Source organism: Numenius arquata, chromosome 6 (assembly GCF_964106895.1).
Source record: "Numenius arquata chromosome 6, bNumArq3.hap1.1, whole genome shotgun sequence".
Classification (NCBI taxonomy): Eukaryota; Metazoa; Chordata; class Aves; order Charadriiformes; family Scolopacidae; genus Numenius; species Numenius arquata.
Genome location: NC_133581.1, coordinates 16,141,549 through 16,165,653, shown reverse-complemented (window position 1 = coordinate 16,165,653; position 24,105 = coordinate 16,141,549). Strand labels below are relative to the sequence as shown.

At 42.5% G+C, this 24,105-nt stretch overlaps 1 protein-coding gene across 1 annotated transcript; it reads right to left on the bottom strand.

Moving 5' to 3' along the window:
- TNNT3 (troponin T3, fast skeletal type) lies at positions 1-22,671 on the bottom strand. Its single transcript, XM_074148584.1, is given in 15 exon segments — positions 1-878; positions 5,647-5,687; positions 6,373-6,463; positions 7,332-7,441; positions 7,655-7,768; positions 8,026-8,103; positions 8,437-8,553; positions 9,373-9,418; positions 10,221-10,239; positions 14,032-14,058; positions 14,378-14,398; positions 18,588-18,602; positions 19,975-19,986; positions 22,553-22,586; positions 22,588-22,671. Coding segments are annotated over 15 exon segments (858 nt in total). The 3' UTR covers positions 1-829.
- Between the last annotated feature and the right edge of the window lie 1,434 nt (positions 22,672-24,105).

Sequence of the window (24,105 nt, the reverse complement as noted above, 5' to 3'; positions counted from 1 at the left end):
GACATCTCCACTGAATTAACCAAGTAATTCACACTTGTTTATTGAGGCAGTTAACCTATGTATAATACTAAATCCCAATACTCATTTTAATATAATATTTGAATGAATCATTCTCTATATTGTACTGTGACTTGTCTGCTTTTAAGAAATTCTGTGTACTGAAAATACCGCTTCTCTGGATTTGTTTCTTTTCCTGATTGTTTGATTCCCTTCATCACTCAAACTTTTAAGTCAGTATCAACTACATGTGGCATCTAGATTATGAGCTCCCCCAGAACAGGGTCAGCTTTTGTTATCTGCCTGTATGGTGGCTGTAAAACAGGCCTCCAGTACTGGGTCTTTGTGGATGATACTGAGCATCGTTCCCAGGTGTAGAGCCGGATCAAATAATATTAAGTAAGGATTTGGAACAACTCCCAAATCCTTGCAAAATGGGATGCCATTAAATAAAATATGAAAAAACATTCCAGCGAGCTGTCATTTGGAGTAGGTACTGGTCGCACTTTATTTACAAAATCCAGAGATTTGTACACAGCAATCTACAGGACAGCATAGGGCTGGTATCAGGAGGATAAAGGACATGCTTAGCAAGAATTGAAGATGCCAGCAAGGAGTCATCCGAGTTTCACAAGGAACCTGCTTCCTTTTGACTGAGGAAGCCGCCAGACCCCTCCAGGAAGAAAAAGAAAAGCAGCAGCAATAGCCAACCCAGGCTGATGTTGCGATTTTTGTTATCGTTGAGGCGTGGGAACACAAGTGATTGGTGAAGAAGGAAAGAGGAGACCAGCAGGGTTTCTGCACGCCACTAAGGGCCATCCTGCCTGGTTCTTTACTTCCAGCGCCCGCCAACCTTGCCCTTGGCTCCTGCCTTCTTGCTGCTACAATGCAAAAGGAAAGGAAAACATGTCAGCGTGATGAAAGTGGTGGGGCTCTGTGAGCACTGCACATTTCTGGCTCTCAGATTAGGTTCAAGCTGCTTTCACTTCTCACATGTTCGGCATACCTGCCATAGAGCACATCCTGAGAAAAATATCGTTGATATTGTGGAAGGAGATACCTCCTCAGGCTCTTAGTGAAAGGCCAGGATGTGCATGCCTGAAAGAGGTGGACCCTTCCAGACTCCTGCATTATCAGGACAGAAGTCCAGGTGGTCTCAAAAGTAAATTACAGACCTATCCAGCCGCAGACTTGATGTTTCCTGAATTCAAATCTGCTATGATCTGGATTTTAGGATTTAGAGCTGTTTCTGGTGAAACTTTGCTCATTATCAGGGACCTCTGGTCAAATTCCCCAGATGGTCTAGTCACCTAGTAGTGGAGACAAAAAGCTGAGCGGTAATTTAAATACAACTAAGAATTGCTTTGTTCTAGCAAAGGCAGAGTGGGTTCTGTCCTGTATCACGAGAGCAGGAGCCTCCAAAACAGTTCAAACAACTGTTTAGGCCTCCCCTCATATCAGTATCCCTGTCTTACTTGTAGTGTGCGTGGGAGCAGTCCAGCTACACTCCCCACACAAAGCACCTGAAGCACACTCTGCAAATAGTATCCTCTTGCACACAGAAGGGCAATCCTGCATGCAAGCCACTTACCTTCTGACGGAGAAGCAGGCACGCCTGGAGTCAGAGAAGGGCCAGGCATGAAGTTAGTTGGGTTAGATTCTGCACCAGCTCCCATGGGCAGTACCTTGGTGTTTGGGGCTCGGCACACCACCAGACCTTTCCATCTCACACACGTGATGATGAGGCTGCTTCTTGAACCAAAGCACATGCAAACTGGGGGCAGCTCTTTGACATGGCAGAGCATGGAGTTGGGGGCCAAGCACAAGGTGGTGGGGTCTTGCTATCAACAGAGACCCCTTCTTCAGAACCACTGGTTCCTCCAAGGAGCATTGAAAAATGTGGATGACATATCTGGGGAGAGTTTTGTGTTGCTCCCCATGGATTGGTTCAAGAGCACTAATCATATCTACAGAAGTATGTAGCACAGCGACACAGACGTACACACAGTGGATACTTTACCTTTTGACCAAGTTAGACTTGGTCTATTTGAAAAAAATTATCTTTTACATGAGAGAGAGCAGAGCGTTTTCTACTTATCTTAAATTCATCCCAGTGTCCCTTTTGCCAGCCTTTCCACAAGTGTAGGAACTGCATAGCTCCTCAAACGAAGGCGGAGTCCTTTTATCTCCATAAGCACCTGTGATGTTTGATGTTATGCCTAACCTTTAGAGTGTGCTTAAGGAGACTTAATAAAGTCCGAAGCAAAAGGATCACTTGATCCTTGTATAACACATTAGCAGACATTGCTTTGGAATGATAAAGTCCAGTGTGGGTAGAATTTAAGTACACAGAAATCTCACAAGTTGTGGGCTTCTCAGTGCAACATTTTCCAATGCCGTCCTGAGAGAGTGTCATGCCTTTTGGGGGCACAAACATGCAGTAATGGTACTGCCTCTTGTGGGTGGTGTGGTAGTGCCCCTCAGAAGAGCAGCAACACCCAGACAAACCATGGCATCCTTCTGCAGCTGCACATTCTACTGAGGTTTTTCAGCCTACAGCTCTGTACAGAAAATACCACGGGAAGGTCAAGCCTTATGTTTGGCGTCTATGGACAACTGACCGCCCAGTGTTACATTCATCTGATAAGGCAGGGTGGCTTGGGGAAGTGGGAAGGCAGTGTCTAGTCACTGCTGTCATCCAAAGATGTCACCAAAGACCACCACTTCATTCCTGGCATGACTTTTCTAAGAAGCTACAGAAGCACAGTGAAGATCAAATCCCACCACTTCAGAGCTCTCATCCCTTGCTCCCCTGCAGTTCCTTCTCTGTGTGTCTATTAGTTTTCTACATGCCCTAGGCCCCAGGCTTTCTCTAACTCTGGTATCTCATAGGTTCACCTAGAATAGTTTAAGATATAAGACTCAAAAAATCTAATGAAATAGAAGTCTTGTGAGGAAGGAAAGTGGGAGAGATGATGAGTGAAAAGAACTCACAACAGTAATCCCATGATGTTAGTCTTGTTACACACCATTCCTTACAATCTTAGCAACCACTTGTTTACTCTTCATAAACAAGGGTTGTATTCCCTGAAGTATTCAAAGCACCTCAGTCAGGTGTTTGAAAACCCCAAAAATAAGCAGATGGAATTTTTTTGGACATGGTGTGAAGAAACATGATTTTCTTCTTGTTAGCTGTTACGTTCACTTCAGTTTCCCCCTCATTTTCTCAATGTAAGGCAGGATGGGAGTTGCCCTTCCATCCCTAGCCTCATTTCATTGCAACAAGAAAATGTTGGTGTTGAGGCTGAAGCGACTACTTTGAACACTGAGAAGATATCCCCAAGCCAGGAGCTTGGAAGGGGATATAGGTACTTACTGCTTCTGAGCCTGATCGATCCGGTTCCTGAGGGTGACAATCTGCAAACAACATACATGACGAGGGATTTTAGAGATAAAGAAACATTGTTCCCTCACAGAGAGGGGAGTTTTACCTGCTGAAGTGCTGGAAGCAGGTGCCTCTGGTAGGGATTAATACTTTCTTTGAAATAAAAGCTTAACCTTGCTTGAAGGAGAGAAATGTTGCTCCTTGGCAATAAATCTGCAAGCCCATTTCATATGTCAAGGGAAAGAAGAGCTAGAATTTTATAACCCTTATTAGAAGAGCTCCTATGTATACAGATTAATCTCCTATGAACTCATGTATCAAACTGCAGGCAAGTGAACCAGAATGAACATCACCCTGGCCAGCTGGAAAGCTCTTGCATGGCCCAACCCACATGTATATGTCAAACCTCACCTTCTCACTCCTCCCGTACTCCTACACATTCAGAAGTATATAAGCTCTAAGAGCTTTAGTGGACTTTGGATGGGGACCTCAAGAATGGTCACACATTCTGCTGGAGGACCTTGGTTGGAAGAGCAGGAGGTGAGGAGCTTGCAGCAATCACCACCTTCCCAGCCACTCATCTAATAAGAGAAGTTAACTTTTAAAGGGGCTGAAGAAGAAAATATTCAAGGAGAGCTTGAGCAACCACAGAGGCAAACGTTGGAGTTGGGGCTCTGAACACCTTCCCAAGCTCTGTAGATGACTGCAGGTCACTAGAGAGTCTGTCCTAAAAGATAGAGCATCCCTTTGTTTAGCCATAGGTAAACTGCATATTTCGACCTGACACACTGGAAAGCAAACACCTACCTTGCACAGGATGAGCATCTTATGGCCTGACTTAGCACCTCAGTCCCAGCCCGTAGCCCTGGACTCACTACTGAAATCCTGTGACTCTTCCAGCTCAGGTACTGGAAAAGCCCACAGAAACTAGCGTGTGATAGAGAACCCTCTTTTGTCCCTTCACCTTCTCATTTGTAACCAAGTCAATGTTCTACCTAGTTTTTCTGGGGTGGAAAAATGCACTTGCCAAGACACATGTTTTGCTTCTGCTTTTGGTGTAATTCAATGTTCTCCACTGGCTCTGCAGGTCCAAGAACTGATGACCCAAGAGTGAATATTTTAAGTGGCACATGACATTCCCCACATGCGAAACGAAAAAAAAGTTATACATTCAGTTTGGCCCAACAACAGGGATTTCCTGGCTCATGTCTTTCCATGGCAAACAGAAACAGAAACATTTGCGGGAACAGGACAACACAAAGAAGGAGAGATCAGCAGATCAGCTGCTTTTGTACTTACTTATGGAAGTTTTAATATCTGCAGCAGAGGTTTAAATTATTTTTTGCAACTGAGTGTTTTTCCCAAGTGCTGAGGAGAATCAGCTGTCTTCAGTTTGACCCAAGGACTTAAGACTTACCTTCACTGATAACCTTGTGATAGTGACTATAACATTCACTCTCCAACGAAGCACCAAAGAGCAACAGACACTGGAGCTAAAGAACAGCTCCGCTCCTGTCTGTCCCAGTTCCTTCCTTTGTCTCTCCCTTGCATCCTTGGTTGCGTCTCCATTCCCTTTGCTGTTTTCACTTACCTTTCTCCTCACTTTTTTTCCTGCTATAATCTTCCCTTTTTTCTTCAGCTTTTCCCATTTATTGTGCCTTTTCCTTCTATTTTGCTCATTCTTTGTACTTCCTCTCCTTGCTTTTCATCAGCAGCCACCCATCTCTTGTTTATGCAGAGGTTTCATTACCATAGCATATACGTCTCCCCTGGCGCTGCCTTAATTCTTGTTCTTCCACACCCAGCTGACCTGTTTTCCTTAAGCCAGCTCTCCAATATTTTGGATCTGGATAAGCATGTGGCCACAAGGTGGAGAATCTTTCCAAGCTATTATACATGCATCCCTAAGCTTCTGCATGTATCCCAGATGCATCACGGTGACTCGCCCACACATGTAATACCAGAGGTTTGAATAGGGAATTATTTTAGAGATGGTCTGAGTGGGTTGCATGCTCTGTTCTTTAGCCACATCCCTGTTGGACCCTGACTCTACCTAAGTTACTGCTTCATCTCTTTTCAAAGAATGGAAGGGAAGAGAAAAAGGAAGTAAAGGGAGAGACACAAGATCCAGTTTTCTCTTTTCTCTCTGCATTTGGAGCCAGGTGCCAGTTTCTGTCTGGCACCTGGCCTCTGACCATGCGGCAGGCTCATGCATTTCGTAGCCTTTGCTGCTGCTGTTACACAGGCAAGTTCATTGTACTTACAACTTGGAAAGCTCCTGCAGCCTGCAACGCATTGTTAAAATCTAAGAGAGATTGAGATAGTTACATTGGTGTTGCTCATTCCCTGTCAGCATGTGTCTGTGTAACTGGGAATTAAAAGGAGAGCAAGACGTAGAGAAAACCAGTAGGATTTCTCAGCCACTAAAACTTGACATAGGTGAGTGCAGCCCTGTCCTGTGACTGTGAAGGAAACATTCATTTTCTGTTGCCATATGACACTTCAGTCAGATGCTCCTATCTGGAGACAGTTTTCAGTGACTCCAGAGAGCTCAGTCCACAGGGAATCTGTCTGGGATGGGAATAAAACTTACAACATTCAATCATTTCACGTTGTGAAATCAAAGATGGGTTTAAAAGTATTACTTTGCAATAGAGATGCGAGAATTGAGTTACTGATTTGTCAAGCCACAGTTACCCGTAGATAAACAAGAATGAACAAGATGTGTTTGGGAAGAGGGTAGAGAGTCCATTTTCTGTTGGGATTGCCTTTCCATTGGAAACTGAAAACCTTGAGAGTGCTCTATTCAATTTCAGCCTAAAATGTGAAAACCAGTCCAAGAATATATGTTAGGGGAATGCAGTACCAAGTGTCTTGCTGCTTAAATATTGCAAAAGGGCATTGGAGACACAAATGATGTCTCCACATGGCTTTTGCCACAGCGGTTTTTACATTTTGGACCCAGTGCCGTTAGCAAAAAGGTGGCTCACCTCATATTTTTTCCTCTTGATCTGCTCTGTAAAGTCATACTTTTCAGTCTCCAGCTGGTATAACCAGTCCCACAGTTCCTTGGCCTTGTCCCTGTGTATTTATGGGGAAAAGAAGATGGGAGAAACACATCACATCATTTATTTTCTACCGTTTTCACATCATTAGTAAAGAGGCTTTTTACATTCTATTTATGTAGTTCACACATCTTCCTGCAAACCCTTTCCATCCTCTGAAAGCTACTCACCATTTTCAAGGTCACATTTTTCTCACCTTCTCACCCGAGAACCTTTAGACTTGTACTCTTGCATGTGTCGCATACTAAAATACTTCCTATAGATTTAATTTTCCCCAAAACTGTTAATGAAAGAAGAAAGTCCAGGGGAAACAGACATGAAGGAAGGAGGACTCTGAAGGCCACCCAGACGAGCAGAGCAGCTGCCATTGTGCAATCTTATCTGTTTCAGGGCTGAGGTGAGCCAACCTCATCTTTCAATCATGCGTAAACTCCAATGTATGGAGTCCAGACTATCATCTGATGACTGCTCTGCACCAGAGCACTCAGCTCCCAAGCTTCCAGCCTCCATGGAAACCCACACTCATACCTTACTACCTCAACTCACCTCTGGGAATGTTACAGATACCAGTCTGTAGGTTTGTTCAACTAATCCCAGAGCTGGGTTTAAAATTTGTACCTAGTCCCATAAATGACTAATCCTAATTAGCAAGAGAGGCTAATGGAGCTATGCCAGGAGCATGGCTAGATGGCTATTTCAACAATTCCCCATATCCCCATTTCCCCTCTGCCCCAGATCAAGGAAGGGCACAACTTAACATTGTCCCATGATTAATTTCAAGGGAGGCCCTCTCCTCTACCTCATTTTTTCACTAGAGAAGACTCTGGGACAGTAAAACCAAATTTCAGTGGATTATATTCAGTAGGTTAGGATAAGTATGTCACCTCAGCTTGTCTTCATTAAGGTGGTCGATGTTCAAGGGCTTGCGCCTCTCTGCCAGGACCTTCTTCTTCGTCTCTCTAGCTGTTTGCTTCTTCCCTCTCTTCTGATCAGCCTATTTTCAGAACATCAATTAATGTCAGCTTGCAGATATTCAGACTGAATGAAATTATTTCAGTGGCAGAGCATGTAAGACAAGCTGCTAGGGATCAGAAGAAGGAAAGGTGAGCTGTTTTCTCAACTTGTAATAACAACTGTTCCCAGTGATGGGAACAGAATCTCGTGGTTTAACGCTTCAATATTTCTCCCACCAATCCATGCTTTTTACCTTAGCCAGATAGCTGCTGTATGTGGCACCCATGGAGGACAGAGCCTTCTTCTTCTTGAGATCATCCTCAGCCTTTCTCTTGGCATCTTCTTCCTCTCTCCGTGCCTTTTCCTCCTGTGGAGTGTGACACATAGAAGCAAGTTACTCTAGGGGAGACTCACAGCTTCCCCAACAGGCAGTGTCACTGCAGGGAACGTGATCAGATAAGCATGTTGATGAGAATTGGCAACTCGTGTTTCCTGCCCTTGCTTTAAGAGAGTGATCATTTCTTCTCTGGACTGAGACAGGCAGAATCTGTAGGTTTTCACTCTCTCTAAAGATCTCCCTTAAATTTGATGCTGAGACAAGGAGAGAGATGCAAAGACACTTACCGCAAGTCTTGCCTGACGCTCCTTCTCCTTCTCAGCCCGGATTCTCTGCTGCTCTGCTCTTTCAGCTCTGCGCTTCTCCTGCAAGAAGCGGTGGCAGAGGCATTCAGTCATCATTGTGGCTTTACCTACCTCCAGTGTTACACCCCACCACCAAGAGCTTTGGTTTGTAGAGTGAGCCACCTGCTCCCTTGCCAGAATATGTAGAAAGGTCTCACGTGCAATTCCCAGATGTAAAACTGAGAGACGGAACAGTAGTGGGAAGAAGCTATTTGGTGATGACTTGAGGAGTCCCTTCTGTACATGGCAATACAGCTTTCTGCCAAACTCTGGCAGGGGACTGATGGATTCAACTTCTGCATCTACAGCAGATATCTCAATCTAGTACAGGGAAACGGCAGTACAAGGACTCACAATCCTCTCCTTGAGGGCAACTAGCTCTTCCTCTTCCTTTCTTCTGGCTTCAAAGTGGCTGTCAATCAAGGCCTGCAGTTCAATCAGGTCTTTGTTCTGCCTTTTCTTTTGGATGTCCTAGAAGAGCAAAGAAATGTGTTAAGCCAGCCCATAGTGCTCTAGGAACATGCCCTGGACATTCCCAGGACACTTCCTACACAGAAAAACAAAAGCAGAAAATGTCTGCAGGTATCGGTGGAAATCCATGGGAATAGTTTAAGTGGCTGTTGATGCAGGTCAGAGACTCATTCAGGTGTCAGTCAGTGGCCCAGAAGGGAACAAAATCCTATTCCCCTACACCACATTCTGTCCCTGGCTTTGCTTAGCTGCCTCCTCCTTGCGTGTACTTAGCTGCCTCCCCTTCACTTTGGAATATGAATGTTATCTAGAAAATGTTCCTGCATTTTTGGGCAAAGCAGATATTTCTGTGGAGATCTGCAAGAGTGGAGTTTCTTCATTTTTCTATCAACTTTCTAGTAAGATATTTGGATCTCTGTTTATTACTAAAATTCTGTTGTCATTTTAGGTAGTGTTTCTCAGCAACAGATGAGTATGGGCCTGCTTTATTTCAGCCTGCAACTTTCGAACCATTTACAGCAATGGGACAGGGAACCTGAGAGCTCCTAAACGCTTATTTTCCCTTTCTTCATAGATTGGCTTCAAAGATTCAAGGAGAAAAAAAAACCACACACACACACATGAATTAATATTTTAATTGAGTCATTTTAATTGAGCAGAGAGTAGCCTTTCACTAAAAAGAGGCAGCAAAGCATCCATACTTTTGTCCTTGACTTTATCCTCGGCAGTATCCAATACAGGAGGAGTTATGTGGGTTTGCACATATGTGTATGGCTCAGGTACAGACAGACAAACACAGTCAGTCTCAGGAATACTTACATCAAAATCTACCTTCTCACCCTCCGGTATCTTAGGAGCAGTTAGTCTGCAAAGAGTCAAAAAGGAAAAAAAAAAAAAAAATTAAAAAAAAAAAAGGATTTTCATCTTAAAGAGCAGGCAGCTTTTTAAATATCATATCCTGACCTGCCCTGCCCTCAGGAATGACGCTGACAAGAAGAAATGTTGATGGAGATACAGAGGGGTGAAACAGCAAGTCAATGGAAAACTACTCCAGAATAGCACTAAGGACCTTTGTCCTTTGTGGAAGGTCATGCAGGGCAGAGAGTTACCCTTAAAAAACCTTTTCATTCCCAAAGCCTAAGGTCATTCCCTGCCACACAGAAAGATATTGGCCCATGAGGCTGTCGGCACAGTGCTGCATGCTCCTTTCTGGGCAGCTGGTGGAGTGGGAAGGGAAGGTGCTGGGTCCCAGAGCCAGAAGGTCCATAGGAAACCCTAGTTAAGCTCAAATCAGCCCAGACCAATCTTTTCCGTCCTTCCTACTGTCAGAAATCCTGGACGGATGGGTAGTTTCCCAGCCGTAGCTTCTCACAAAGGATTCAGTGTTGAGCTGTCTGTATCTTGAGGTACTGTGAGATAACTGTGTCTTGGATCGTTCACAAGTTCCTTTGACTCTATCAGGAACTGGTCTTAAGACCCTGGCCAGTAACTACCGCTAAGGTATCCTCTGGCAGAAGCAGACATCCTGCAATGGCATGCAGGAACAGCTGGATGTTGCACGAGGGGTAAAGGCTTCTAGTGGCCATTTGCCTAATAGACAATCTAAAGGCTTCTGCTAGGTCAGAAGAATGATCCCAGGGTTTTGATCCCCTGCCACTCATACTTACTTTATTCTGGGCTTCTCCTCTGTATTTGGAAACATGGAGCAAAACAGGAAGGGAAAAAGAGGGAGAACAGTTAGAACAACAGAGATCATGCCAGCTGCTAAAGTAAAAAGAGGGAAGGGAAATTTAATCTTAGGGGAAACATCCCAGAGAAACTGGTTAAATCTCAAGCACTTCCAAAAGAAATACACACACTCACACACCCATTTTCCTATGAGTGAATCTGGTTTTACCCTTGAAACAGAATTTGGCAGAAAAGAAACAAGAGACTGTATAAAAGTCCCAAACGTAGCATCTGGAAGGCAATGGTTTCATGTAAATACTAAATTATTTTTCTCAAACCATCCTGACCAAAGCTCTAAGGAGGACAGCTGGGCTGGAGGGTAGAAAAAAATGTTGCCTTTTTCAATCAGCACTTCTTTTGCTAAAGATAACTTGAACTCAAAGTCATGTCAATGATAACTAGGCTTTGCCAGTTTTGCTCAAATGCCTCACATGGAGGCCAGGAGAGGAAAAGCTTCATGACACATTTTCTCCAGGTTCATTGACTCCCAAGATAGCTTAGAGCACACGTCCCTGAGATACCTTGGTGCTGTGGAGAAGATAAGTATAAGCTTCTTCTGCACTGTGTGGTGCTCCTCAAACCCAGCTTGGACAGGCCATCCTCTCTTAGCGAGCATCCTCTCCTGCTGAGCTACATGCAAAATTCCCTTGGGTGTTAATGGGAATGATCTTTGCATCTCCAGGAGAGGTGTAATGCTCTGATAGGCAGGCTAAACCATCACAGAGACTGTCAACTTGGGCCCTCTGGCAGTCAGAAGTGTTCCCCTACAAGTGACCTTTCCCTGGCTCTCCCAGCACAGAAACGTGCTGTCTTACGAGTTACTTGCTTAACATTTGTGCTTGTGATCAATTCCCCTCCCTGCTATGCTTTTTAAACTTTATTTATTAATTCCAGTGTAATGCCAGTAAGTTCAGCACTGTTATTCTCACAAACAGAAGTATATTAAACCTATGTGTTTTTTCTGGCCCAGTCTCAGAGGGAACCAGGTTGACTTTCATAACCACACGCTACGTTTGATCTTTCAGGGATGCTGCTGGATACTGCAGTACAAGACTCTCCCTGTGTTGCTTTGGTGGGAGGAACTGAGGTAAAAAGCTCACAGCCTATTGAATCTGGTAAAAACAACCAGCTTTGTCAAGTGAAAGCAAAAACAGCCTCCTTCAGACTGGGTGCACGAACCCTGCTATCCGTATCATGATACAGGAAGCATATTATTTTTTTTAAATGCTTATTTGCATCCAGCTGTTTTGTGACTGATGGAGGAAATTGAGAAGAGCAAATGGAACAAAGTAGGATAAAATAAAATGGAACATTATCAGAGGAAAAAATAGCAAAAACTGATACTGGAAAATATTTAGTGGAGACATCAGTTACAAAGATGCTGGATAATAAAAAATGAGGAAGTGGGTGGAAATGGGTTACTGAGATCATTAAAAGAAAAGATGTGAGAGATCAGAAACAAAATTTTCCTTTCTTTCACAGTTTACCCTCCCAATTTCAGTAATGAAATTTGGGGGGGTAGACTTTTCTCATTTATTTCAAGAACACTGCCTCCCAAAACATATCTCAGTTGAGGTCTTGAGATGCTAGAGCAACACTAATAAAATAAACAGCATGTAATTATAGAAGGGTTTTAGAGCATTTGTATAAAGGAAGCCACAAATCATTCCTGAAGAAAAATACCATTAGGCAACAGTGTACTTCTATATTTCTCCAGTTATTTTTCAAGTTGTTCTGCTTTTCAAATAGCCAGTGAGCTTCTTAACACAATTGTTGGGTTTTTTTATCCGGAGAGAGGAAAAGTATTCACAATTAACCAGTCTATGAGGGAGTTTATTCACACAGGCTCGTGACATACACAGATAATTTTCAAAAACATCCCTGTTTAGTTTAAAGCTACCAGCTAGTAACATTTTATAGAAAGGGGGGGGGGGGGGGGAAGTAGATAGTGAATGACTGGTTTTGTTTGTTGACCATGGTTGCCAGGATCAACACCTGTCTGTCAATGACTGTGTGAATTTGGTTTCAGCTGCCACCAAATGGGCACTTTAAAATTCATTAAACCAACAAACAATTGTAAAAATAAAAATTAAGGTTACTTGTTCTTGGAATAAGATACTGTAGTTAGAATGTTTAAAGGTACCTCCAGAAAACCAGAAAAGGATATAACAAAGAAATAGGAGCCCTTATTAGAAAATTAACAGTAATAAATCTGTCTTTTGCAGTGCATGACCCAGCATAGTCCATACCATATGCACGAAAAGCAGCCCAGGGATTTATTTTGAAATACACCTTCTTTCAAGACACCAAGTCAAGGAACTGAGCCAAAATTTGTTGACAAGCAGGAATTGTCATAGCAAATTCCTGTTCCTGTGGTGGATTTTGAGTGACATTCTGGTCACTGTGCCCATGAACCATGGGGCTGTGATGAAATCCCCACATAAAACCCTGCCAAAAGAAGGCAAGAACCACTGGAAATCCAAATTCACTGCCCTGGTGATGAGAGAGTCTCTGAGTTTCTGGTTTCCAAAAAGGTTAATGCAGGGAGAGTGCACACCACTATAAACATAACCTCACTTTCTCCTGCCCAGTCTATGAGATGTTCACACAGTGCTCCCCCTTTCTGTGAATCCATCTGAACTGCCTTTAGTTCATTCAGAAATCCCTAAACACCCTCCCTTAATCCCACTTCTCAGAAGCAACATCTCTAACTCACAGCCTGTCCTTGAAAAACAAAAATCAATATGCTATTAAAAGTAAAAGGAAAGAGAGTGAAAAGAGAGAGAAAGGGGCTCAGAAAGGTCCTCAGGGTATTTCCCTAAATAAGAGAAAAGCCTGAAAAGTGAGCAAGAAAATTAAAACAAATGAACAAAAGAAAAATCTACAAAAAACAAAACAAAACAAAACAAGGAAACAGAAAATGCAGGGTGGTTTCAAGTGGCACTGGGCTTTATCTTTGGAAACAGCTGGCCAGGTGTTCTACGCGTCGTGGCAGTCAGAACACAACCAAGCTACTTCAAAGGCCTGTAAAAGTCCATGAGAGTCTTTCTATACATTTAAACTGGTTTTGAATTTGGCCCAGGGGCCTTAAGTTATCTTGCCCTCATACAAGCACCAAAACTGACCCTGCATACATTTAGATTTGGTGGGTTTTACATGAGTTTTGTCCCCATCCATGTGCTAAAGCACCCACTCAACCAAATACTAAAAAGACACTATCTTAAGCCGATGGCCTGCCCCTCCAGTATGAATAAGCTTATTGACATGCTTGATGTTTAGCAAAATTTTAAATGCTTGGCTGTAGCAGAAGCTTAAATATCTGTATAGGCAGGCCTGGAGACCATGACCTTCTAAAGGTTGGGTGAGGAAGCCACGTCTATGCAAGGCTCAGCTCCATTTTCAAGTATGTCACTGGGATTTAAGAGGTGCTTTCCTGATTTTTGGGGGATACAGAAGGTTTGCTGATGAGAGCTATGACACAACACGTTCTAGCTAAAAGACAAGTCCAGAGCAACCTTCTAGAACTTGATTTTCGCCATCTACTATTCTAATGAGAATGTACAGCCTTCTCAATACAAGTGATCCCCCAAGGGTGATTGGATATGCGCAGTAAGCAATTCTTTGCGGCAGAGATGTTTTGGCCCAGTTCCTGAGTTCAAAATCAAGTGAGGAACAAAAGCAGATGCAGAAAAAAAAAAGAATGAGATGTTAGAAAGATGACGTTGTTGTCCTAAGACAACACTGAGCTACCATCATAGTATTCGCCGCCTTCATCAGCTGTAGGTTGAAGGATAAAAGCAAAAGAGAAGAAGCACAGTAGTCAATCCACAACCAGTACCGTTCTCCTAAGAGCAACTGTCCCCATTCTCTCCCTGCTATGCTGGGAACCTCAGATTCTCCGGAGATTGAACAAGAAGAAAAAACACCTTTTTGGTGATTTGGTTTGGCAAACGTACAGCCCTTTTCTCCAAAGCCATCCAGAGAGACCATTTCCCTCCCGTGCTCTCTTTGCTCTTCAACAAGGTCAGTGTTTTTAACACTGTTTCCCCAGCACTGAAAGAGAAAAAGGGTAAGAGTTTGTAGGTGCATCACATACCTTCTTCAGGGGCTTCCTCTGCTGTTGTCGTGGTACAAGCAGTGATGGAATGACAGGAAATAGGAAAAAAAAAACAAAACAGAACAGATATTTAAAGCTCTTGGAAGCCTGAGTAAGAGACCAGGGAATGCATGAAGGGGGGGGATAAATAAAGGAATTAGTGAATTAAGGCAAGGAGAAAAGGTATCTGGAGAGGCTGTCAGGAGTTAACGATGCTGTAAGGTTAAAGTAGTAGTAAGCATGGAGATTAAAGGAGAAAAGGGCTGCAAGTGATCATTGTGGTTAATATTTGTTTCTCTTGTTTTGTTCTCTTCTACCAACCCAAGGCTCCTGTTCTCAGCTCTCACTCACACACACACACACTCTTGTGCTGCAACTAGAGGAAGTAAATCAGAAGTCATGTCACATACCTGGCTCATGAACTTCAGGTGTGAAGTGTCATGGAACAAGGTGCAATGGAAAATAAGAGAATGAGAACGAGAAACCTGTTATTTCACACACCAAAAGAGCTTTTGAGCCAAAGGGGAGGAGGGGCAGAGAGGAAAAGGGGAGAATGAGGCGAAGTTATTAAGCAAACCTGGGATAAAATAAATTAGTTACATTTGAAATAACATAAACAGAAGTCACAGGACAGGAAAAGAATTCAGTCAGGTGAAACAGGCAGATTTATGATAATAATTCAGTGCTTAAAAAAACCCTATAAGCATTATATGACATAAAGCACAACCTGACAGCACAATGTACCAAGGTTTACCCTGATTTGAAGTATGCACATGAACATTGTCAGCACTCTCAAAGCGCTATTAGATCCATCCTTTTCTACAGCAGTATTTCACGTTTGAAATAAATGCAATATGGTTCGGAGACCTACTGAAATACCTGCTGTAACTCATCATCAACGTGCAGCTAACTTCCAAAGAAGCTCGGTTCTCTTTTCTACATCTATGGCTAAGGCCATTTTCTTCCTTGAAGACAACTGGCATGTCTATATAAGTCTACAGCTGTTCCTCACATCCATTTGCAATGGAGAATTACAAATGGATTACTTCATAGGAAGAGAAGGTTCATTAGAAGTCCATGCAGCTCTACATTTTATTCTTCTGGGGTTTTTTTGGCAAAGCAAGAATCGATCAGCAATGTGGATTTGCAGGGCAGATTTTGCTTTTCAGCCATACACGCACTTCAGACTATTTTGCAAAGCAGGCATAAAAATAATGCAAAATCTCACACTATTTAGATTCCCTGTGTACAGTCAATGGGTAAATTCTGCCCCAAGATTTGAAACAAAGCTTTTGTGATAGGGAGAAACATTCATTCTCCTACCAGAGTGCAGAATTTAACCCATTTCACAAGGATGCTTCTTGCTGAGCTACTCTTTCACAGTAGTGTATGTGTTCCCCTAGTTTTTAGTAACATTTTCATGCAACAGGTAAGTCTCCTCCTACTTAGTGCTGATTACATTTTACTGAGAAAAAAAGAAAAATTAAAAAAACAACCACCCCAAAGGCATGCAAGTTACAAGCTATCATCAAGAGAGGTTGTTATCTCCTGTCACCTTGTATTCACTTTCCATGCACGCTGTCCCAGCAGACAGACACTGGGGGGTTTAGAAGTTAAATCACATACCTGGAGGGGGGGCTTCATTTAGTAGGAAGTGTCAGGGGAAAAACATAGGAAAGGAAGATAAAAGAATTAGAAATAAGTTATTCAGGAGGGGATCACCTCAAACTTTGGTAAGATCGGGTTGTAGGAGTATGGTTTCCAGACTAGGTTATAGGGATAGAGTGTTAATAAGATTGGAAAAGGAGAGTAATTACAGTGGGGTAGAAGCAAACAGGGAGGGGATGCCATAGAAATGAAAGACAAGAGGAGTTTGAATGTTGATGAATTGCAACAGTTTAAATCATGCAAATATATTTTCAGTGGGCAATTGTAATAACACTGGTGATCCTTACATTTGAAAGAAAGCGTGCCCAAGAAAAGTTTTGCACGTGTGCAGTGTAACCTACGTTTCGGCTGTGCCTGTGCCCTTTTAGCTGTTGGAGGAGGTGTGAGGACATGAGAGCTACTGCAAGGAAGTAAGGCTTTAAATATATCTCTGCGGTTGCATCTGAAGCTCCATCATCTAAGATCCTCCACTGGCAAATGTGGGGCTTAGCTCTGCGGAACTGGAAATATTTGGTTCTACAGAGGGCTTGTCTCTGCTGCAAAGGAGCAGAAACCGCTCGAGCCTGCGTGCCGGGGTCCTGCTGCAGTCAATGCCTGCCAGCATAAGCAGCTCGTGTTTCTGCAGCTCTACCCCCACCGCGGTACAGTCACAGCCCTAAAAGTTTTCAGGGGCACTAAAATGTTTCTTCTAAGCTTATTAGAAGGTGACTCTTCAGTTACAAACAATAATTATACGTGTCTCCTATAGGGAAATAAATTTTAGGGAATCATAAGCATAGATTGATTCTTCATGACTCTGTTTTTCTTCAACATCTTCAAATTCCTATGTACAGGAATGCTTCAGATTAATACATAGGAATTTAGATGTCACACACACACACTCAGTTAGGTGGAAAGTGTCAGCGAAGAAAAACAAAGGAATTAGAGCAAGAATCCCACAACAGCAACAACTCTGAACTTGAGCAGGCCAAGGCTGTGACTTAGAAGATGTATTGGACAAAGACAGCATTAATAACAGAGAAACTAAATAATCATACAGCGATACGAGAAGCTGGGACAGTCTCCCTCTGACATAAGAGTTTTCTTTTAAACTTGTTGTATTTACATCTTCCTTATAAACTTTCCTTTTTGTTACACTTTATGTTACAGAGGGAAAAGAAAACATGGGGAGACTGTCCGTATGGCTTTATTGTTAATCAGATTACATTAATACCTGCTGTTTTGCACAGATTTCAAGCTCGTGGATGCCAAAGCTTGAGACCAACACTCAAGTAGTGAGTAATAATTCAATAAACACGCAGCGAAAGAGGTACAGAGGCAGGCAAAGCAGCTGGGATGGTAGCAATGACCTAACTTGGGCAAACCAAGGTCAGAAAAACCTTAGGAGCAGATAACAGACAAGAATGAAAATGGCTAAAAGGAGAAGGACATGAAACAAGAAGCGTCAAGAACAGGAGAGAAATGAGAAGCAGCACACAGAGCAATGTTGAAGTGTTAAGTCATGCAAAAATCAATCAGACAGCTTTCACCTCACTCGCTTCAACCCTGGCAAAAGTACTGATCTCATCTAAACTAAGAGGCTGGTCTCCCTCTGTGGACAGCAAAGTGAAATAGCTGGGATGGGCAGCTGCTGAGATGTGACTGCTTTCATAACGCTACTCCAAATGGCACAGAATAATTTTCACAGACAGTTTAGAGGACGCTGCAAGTTCAGTTTCTGCTTTTCCAGATAATAAATGTTATAACATTCCCGTACGCAGTCTAAGGATGGCTCCAAGTCCAGCCAGTGGCTATTATTACAGCTTATACATTGAGATATTTGTTTACAAAAATGTTATTGCATTTTTCATGCAACAGTTAGCTCTTATCTTCAATATTACACATCACAGAGCAGAGGAAATTATTACTGGTGGAAGGTGTAAGGAAGCTGCAAGTTACAGTTTATCATTAATATTTGATTTTTATCTGTTTTCTTCCACCAACTTTGAATTCCTGAGTATAATATTAGAGTTACTGGTATATTTTTCCTACAGAAACCATAGTTTCAATTAAATTTCAATATTTCAGAACTCATGTAGATTCAGTTGAGATTTTGGTTAAAAAACCAGAAAGTTTCAAACCATAACAGGTTGCATAGATATTAACATCTCTAGAACAAAAACTTTTCATTTTTGGCCTTGTGGCAATCTCTCATTCCAGATTTGTTTTTGCATTACACTAGATATATCCCACATTATCCATAGAGTCAATGCTTCAGAGGCATCTCAAGTAGAATTTTCATTTCAAAATTTGGAAAACTTGCATAGGGGAAAGAGGGAAAAAAATTTTGGAACAAAATGTTTTGTTTCAACTAAATAAAAAAACTAATTTTCAATAGCTGCCAAACAAGACTTTCCTCCTTTTTTTGTTGTTGTTTGTTTGAAAAGTTTCCATTTTGTCCCAATTCAGAACATGACCCAATTGTGAAATTGCCAAGTGCAACTGAATTTCCAGCACACAATAACCCTTCAGATTGACGCAGAGGAATTCAGAAGTCACATACCTGGTTCATGGACTTCTTTAAGAGGGAAGTAGCAGGGAAGGAGATGCAAAGAAAGATAAGAGAATTAGAGCAAGAAACAGAGGATGATTAAAAAAACCTTACACTTTTTTAGCCAGGGTGGAGAGGTTAAAGGGATAAAAATCATTAATAAGATTAAAAGAGGAATAAAGGGCACATATGGACATCAATTAGAAAATCATGGAGTGGAAGGACAGGGGTTGTTGGGAGATAAAAGATGCAGGTGACTAACGTATATATTCATAATGTTATAAAACAACAGCCATTGGTAGCCTTTGGTTAACAAAAATATTTACTTGTATTTAAATCAAGTCCATTACCCATAGGTTTGAATGTGCAAAAAGGGTACATACAACCTGTTCTTATTCATGTGCATAGAAATCCTGGCCTCTGCAGAAATCAATAGGCTCGGAGGAGCTGGCATTGATTTCCTTAGTGGCCAGGATTTCACCACTGGTGTGTAGGACCACACACCAATGGGGGAAGGTAAGTACAAGCGTGTCACTGCTCTCCAACCTGCAGGATGAAGTATCCGATGAAAGCCTAGCCAGACATGCAGAGGAGGGGGGCAGAAGGGCAATTGAAAGGTAAATGGGTTTGGGCTGGCAGGCTGGTGCTTTAATAGGCGTAACCAACCATTTTGCTAATCACATAGGTTGTCTTACCAGATCAGGACTTTAATTCACATAATAAAATCAAGCAAAACTGCAACCCTGATACCCCCAGTTTTGCATAACGCACATCAACCCAGACAAATACCAATAGTTAAGGAAAAAGCATGCAACTACATCTTTTCTCTGAATCGGCATTTTCTGCAAATACACTGCAACCAAAACAATACCACTTGGTCCAGTCCTTAGCCCAACAGAAAACTACGTATGACACAGTGTCACTTGCTGCTCATGACTTCAGATGCCGGTCTCTCCACATCGGCAGACATCGCCGCAAAAGCGAGTTTTGTCTCTGCGTGTGGAGGGGGGGCAGGAGGAAGAGGTGTGTGCAACCAAGGGACGTGGCATTGCCACAGGGCACATCTGTGCCACCTCCAGCCCCACTGCATGGTGTAGAGGAAATGCTTTTGGGAACACTATCCCCGTACCAACTGGTATCCATACCAATAACCTGGTTAGAGAAATCAGAGCGCTGGGGAATATATAAGCAATCCCCAGACTGTGCTTCAGGCATTGCTTTCAAAACAGTGGTTAGTGCCTATTACTCATCACACCACTTATTCTTTGAGAGCGAAGCAGCCGTCAGCGAGCACGCAGAGGATAGTTCTGCATCCTCTCCTCTTCAACCAACTCCAGAATTCCTGCACACATTACTGCTTCAGACAGAAAAAGAGGAATTCGCAGGTCATGGTGCATACCTTCCTCATGAGCTTTAGCGGGTGGGAAGAGTCACAGAGCAAAATGCAAAAGAAGACAAGAGTGTTAGAAACATCAGAACAACCTTTCACTCATGTAAAGTGGAGGGGGAGGGAAAGCCTGAGAGTATATTGCAAGGAAATAAAATGAATATGGATTCAAAAAACACTAGCAGAAGTGAGGGCACAAATGGTCTGAGACATTAAAAACTGATTTAAGTGACTGTATCAGATGATATTTGTCTTATATGCACATTCCTGCAGTCCTGCATAAAGCCCAAAGCAGCATGCCATTTCACAGCCCTGATGCTCGCCCAAGTGGATTTGCAACCCGAGGCCAGCAGGTTTTTGGTGGCATGTGGCTGCATGTACTACTGTGAGATAGTGGCATGAAAACTCCGTTGCATGAAGAACACCACCATCTTTAATCATTTGCAAAGCTCAAGCATCAAATTTGTCACCAGTTGCTTTATACAACAGGGTTTAAGCTGAAAAAAGGGATGTGGAAAGGCAGGCGTAAGAACGTCAGCCCAGTAAAATCCTCTCTGCAGCTGCTGTAGCAGCAGACCAACCATAGGAACATCTGCACATCATCCAGAGGCCCGACCCACCCTAACTGGTCCAAAATAAGCCTCCCAGGGAGGCCCAGCCAGTCTTGGAGTGAAGGCTTTTCAATCTTCATCATTTTAAGAGGTTTACATTTCCCAGAAGTTTTCACACTTTTTTTTTCTTAATGCAACAATTACCAGGTAGCGCTGCCAGTGCATTCAGTGTCAAGACAGAACATGAAGGGAGTACAAAAAACAAAATGGTGACAAGTTTTATTCTATACTAGTATGGTTTTTTTTTAACTCCTGTTTTCTTTTAACATCTTATGGCTTACTGGCTAAACCAGAGCTTACTCTTATTAGGGGTCATGTCACATACCTTCCTGCTGAGCTTCTTTAGGTGGGAAGAACCACAGGACAGGATGCAAAGGAAGATTAGAAGAAACACATTATTACATGGGCTGATATTACACAGGCTGAAAACTCTGCTAAGCCAGAGGGAAAAGTTTTATCCCAAGTAAAGGATGCACTAATGGCCAGGAGGAGAAGGAATTTGAGGCACGTGTGGTTGAGAAACACCTACACCATGTAAAAGTAACAGGGAAAAATGTATTGGAGAGGGGAGAATCTAACAATAAGCTCAAATAATATGTGATGAAATTTCCCTCTAAATCCAGTTTTATAGGAACAATCTCCTGCCATTGCCCAGATGGGCTTTATGGCGAGCTCGGCACACGGCAGGAGAGGCTGGTTTACCACCAAGCTGACATCTGCCGGACCTTGCACCAAGACTGTTCCTGTGGGTTAGCCTGTGGCAGAGCCAGGCACAGAGGAGAGGTGGAAAGCAAAGACAACAGAAGAGATAAAGCAAAGTAACCGTGTCCTGCTCCTCTTGCACTGCCCTTGAATCCCCCCCACTGCCAAGGAGATGGCTGGGAGCAATTCAGAAGACGATGGCACATACCTGCTTCATGAGCTTCATCAAGTGGGATGTGGTAGGGTGCAAGAGCAATGAGATGGAAAACGAGAACAGTTAGATTAAAGGGTGTATGAATGCAACAGAGGAGTCTAAAAAAACACAGAGGGTATGAAATAGAGAAAGAGAGGAGGAGATGAAATGAAGACAGGCAACCAAAGCGTGCACAGGTACAAGGAATGTAAAACCTTCAGGACCTGGATGCTGTAAAACCCCTGCAAACCATTCAGAGAGAGTCTCCCACAGTGTTATGAACAGGTTTACCCTTGTTTTGAATGTGCCCCTAGCACAAAGCTTTGCAAATGTGGAACCAACACACCCTTTGGCTCCTCCTACCTGGAGCACCACATCCCAAACCTCTCATGTGCAAAGGGTGAGTTTCTGTTCCATCCCCTTTTCTGCCCTGCCTGTCCCACTTTGCAAAGGCTGCATGCAATACGGGGAGCCCGCTGGGGTTACTTGCCAGCATCTACATAGATATATTTAATAAGATCTGCATTCTGCAGTATTATTATTCATATTATATATAATGTTATATATTATAGTCTATAAACTTATAATATATACAATATACTATATATAATATTACATATTATACAATATGTAGTATGTAACATATAGCTTCACACATACCTCACCACAGATGGATTTTGATTTCAAAATCCATCTGACTTATCTGCCAAGCTACGTAGGATAAACCAGTTGACATCTGATAGAAACCTTTACAGCCAGACCCCAATTATTCCACAGCAAGCGTTACAAACACCAAGAGCTAAAAATCAGCCTTGGAGCCTGCTGTGGCTTGGATGAGGGGATGGTATCCGCATTTCCCTGGCTGCTCCCTCCCTGAAACCGGAGCAAAGGTGTATGCCCACATACACAAGGATATGGGGCACCCTTGTTGCAAGAATAAGAACAGCCCTCTGCCTACAGATCCTTTGTCCCGGCATTTTTCTCTCGCCTCTTGTTTTCTTCTACCACCTTGCAAAATCGAGGCGCGCGTGGACACCGAGCCCTGCTGTGGGAAAGAGGAGGGCCGAGAAGCTGTTTCACATACCTTCTTCTTGAACCTCTTCTGCAGGTGGGAAAACGGCAGCAAAGGGAATGAGAGGAGAAAATTAAAACAAGAAAAATCTTATTGGAACATTCTTGAGGTTTGCCAAGCTCCCAGGCCATTATGGGTAAGAATACACAATGATGGAATTACAGGGTGAGAGAGAATTAAAATTAACTTTTATGGGCATATTATGGGGTTATAAATGTTACTGAAATATGGGAATGTGACCACAAATGAAAACCACATTCAAAAAGCCATCCAATCTTTTATTCCTTATTAGAGCTGGCTGAAATTTCCTAAAACTGACTTTTGGTGAATTTTTAACCAAAAATAAAATTGCTGCATTTCTTTTGTTTTACATCTTTTTCTCAAATGGTGAAAAATTTTCACCAATATTTATCAGTTTGGGGGATTTCAAAGAAATTCATTCCTGAATTTCAACAGATGGATATGAACTTTGCAGGGTGTCCCACTCCCCTTTAAAAAAAAAAATCTAAATTTTTGGAGACAAAGGAAGGGACTTGACACCATTGTCACCAAAAAAAGACAAGCAGTTCAGTAAAAACAGTAGGCCAAAACAACTGTTTTTTGCATATATATACACACACATATGTATATATATAAAAATTATATATGTGTGTATATTATACATATTATATAGTATATATTTATATATATAAATGTATATATAGAAATCTTTTGGTTTGTTATTTTAAACAAAAAAAAAAAACAGGCCAAATTTCCACCAGCTCAGTAGGTTACATCAATGTCCATCATTGCATTGATGTCTGTGGCTCGGGACCGAGTGCCGGCCACTGGGTATGAACCTCTTGCTCTGGATTTCTTAACACACATTCTTCCTCCGCATTGAAAGAGAAAGAAAGCAGAAGCCATGTCACATACCTTCTTCCTGAGCTTCAGGTGGCAAGTGTCATGGGACAAGAAGTAACAGCAAGCAGGAAAATGAAAACAGAAAAGTGTTAGAAACTGATATTGGGGTGAGCTCAGGCCTGGAGAAAAAAGCAGTTAGAAAGGGATGGAGAAAAGTTAAATGGAAAGGAAATGGATGACTTTGGAAGATAACACAAAGGTCAAGCAAAAGTGGAGAGCAAGGAAAAGACACACCTCGGTGGAGACAGTCATGCAGATTAAAAAAATAGGAAGACACCTGCCTATTAATTTCATATTAATCATAAATCCTTGAAACCCAAAAGGAGACAGTTAGGGCAGGAAGGAGAAAGGCAAAATGAAATGCTTCTCCTTTTTTTTTTTTCTTCCTTGTCTCCAAGACAAGGAAGGCTTGTCTGTAGGAGCAACACCCTTTGCTTACTCTTTGGACATTTGACAAGGTATGAAGGATGGAGCATGAATACCACCTTCGCCTCCCTGGCTATGCCCCTCTGGGCACAACTAGAGACATGATGATGACTGAAGGCACCTCTACAACTCATTTGGTGTCTCTATTTTCTTTTTTTAAGCCCTTGAAGGAGGGCTTTTTGAGCCACCTCTGAAGCAATACTGGGGGAGTTAAAGACATAAGGGCACTTTAGGGT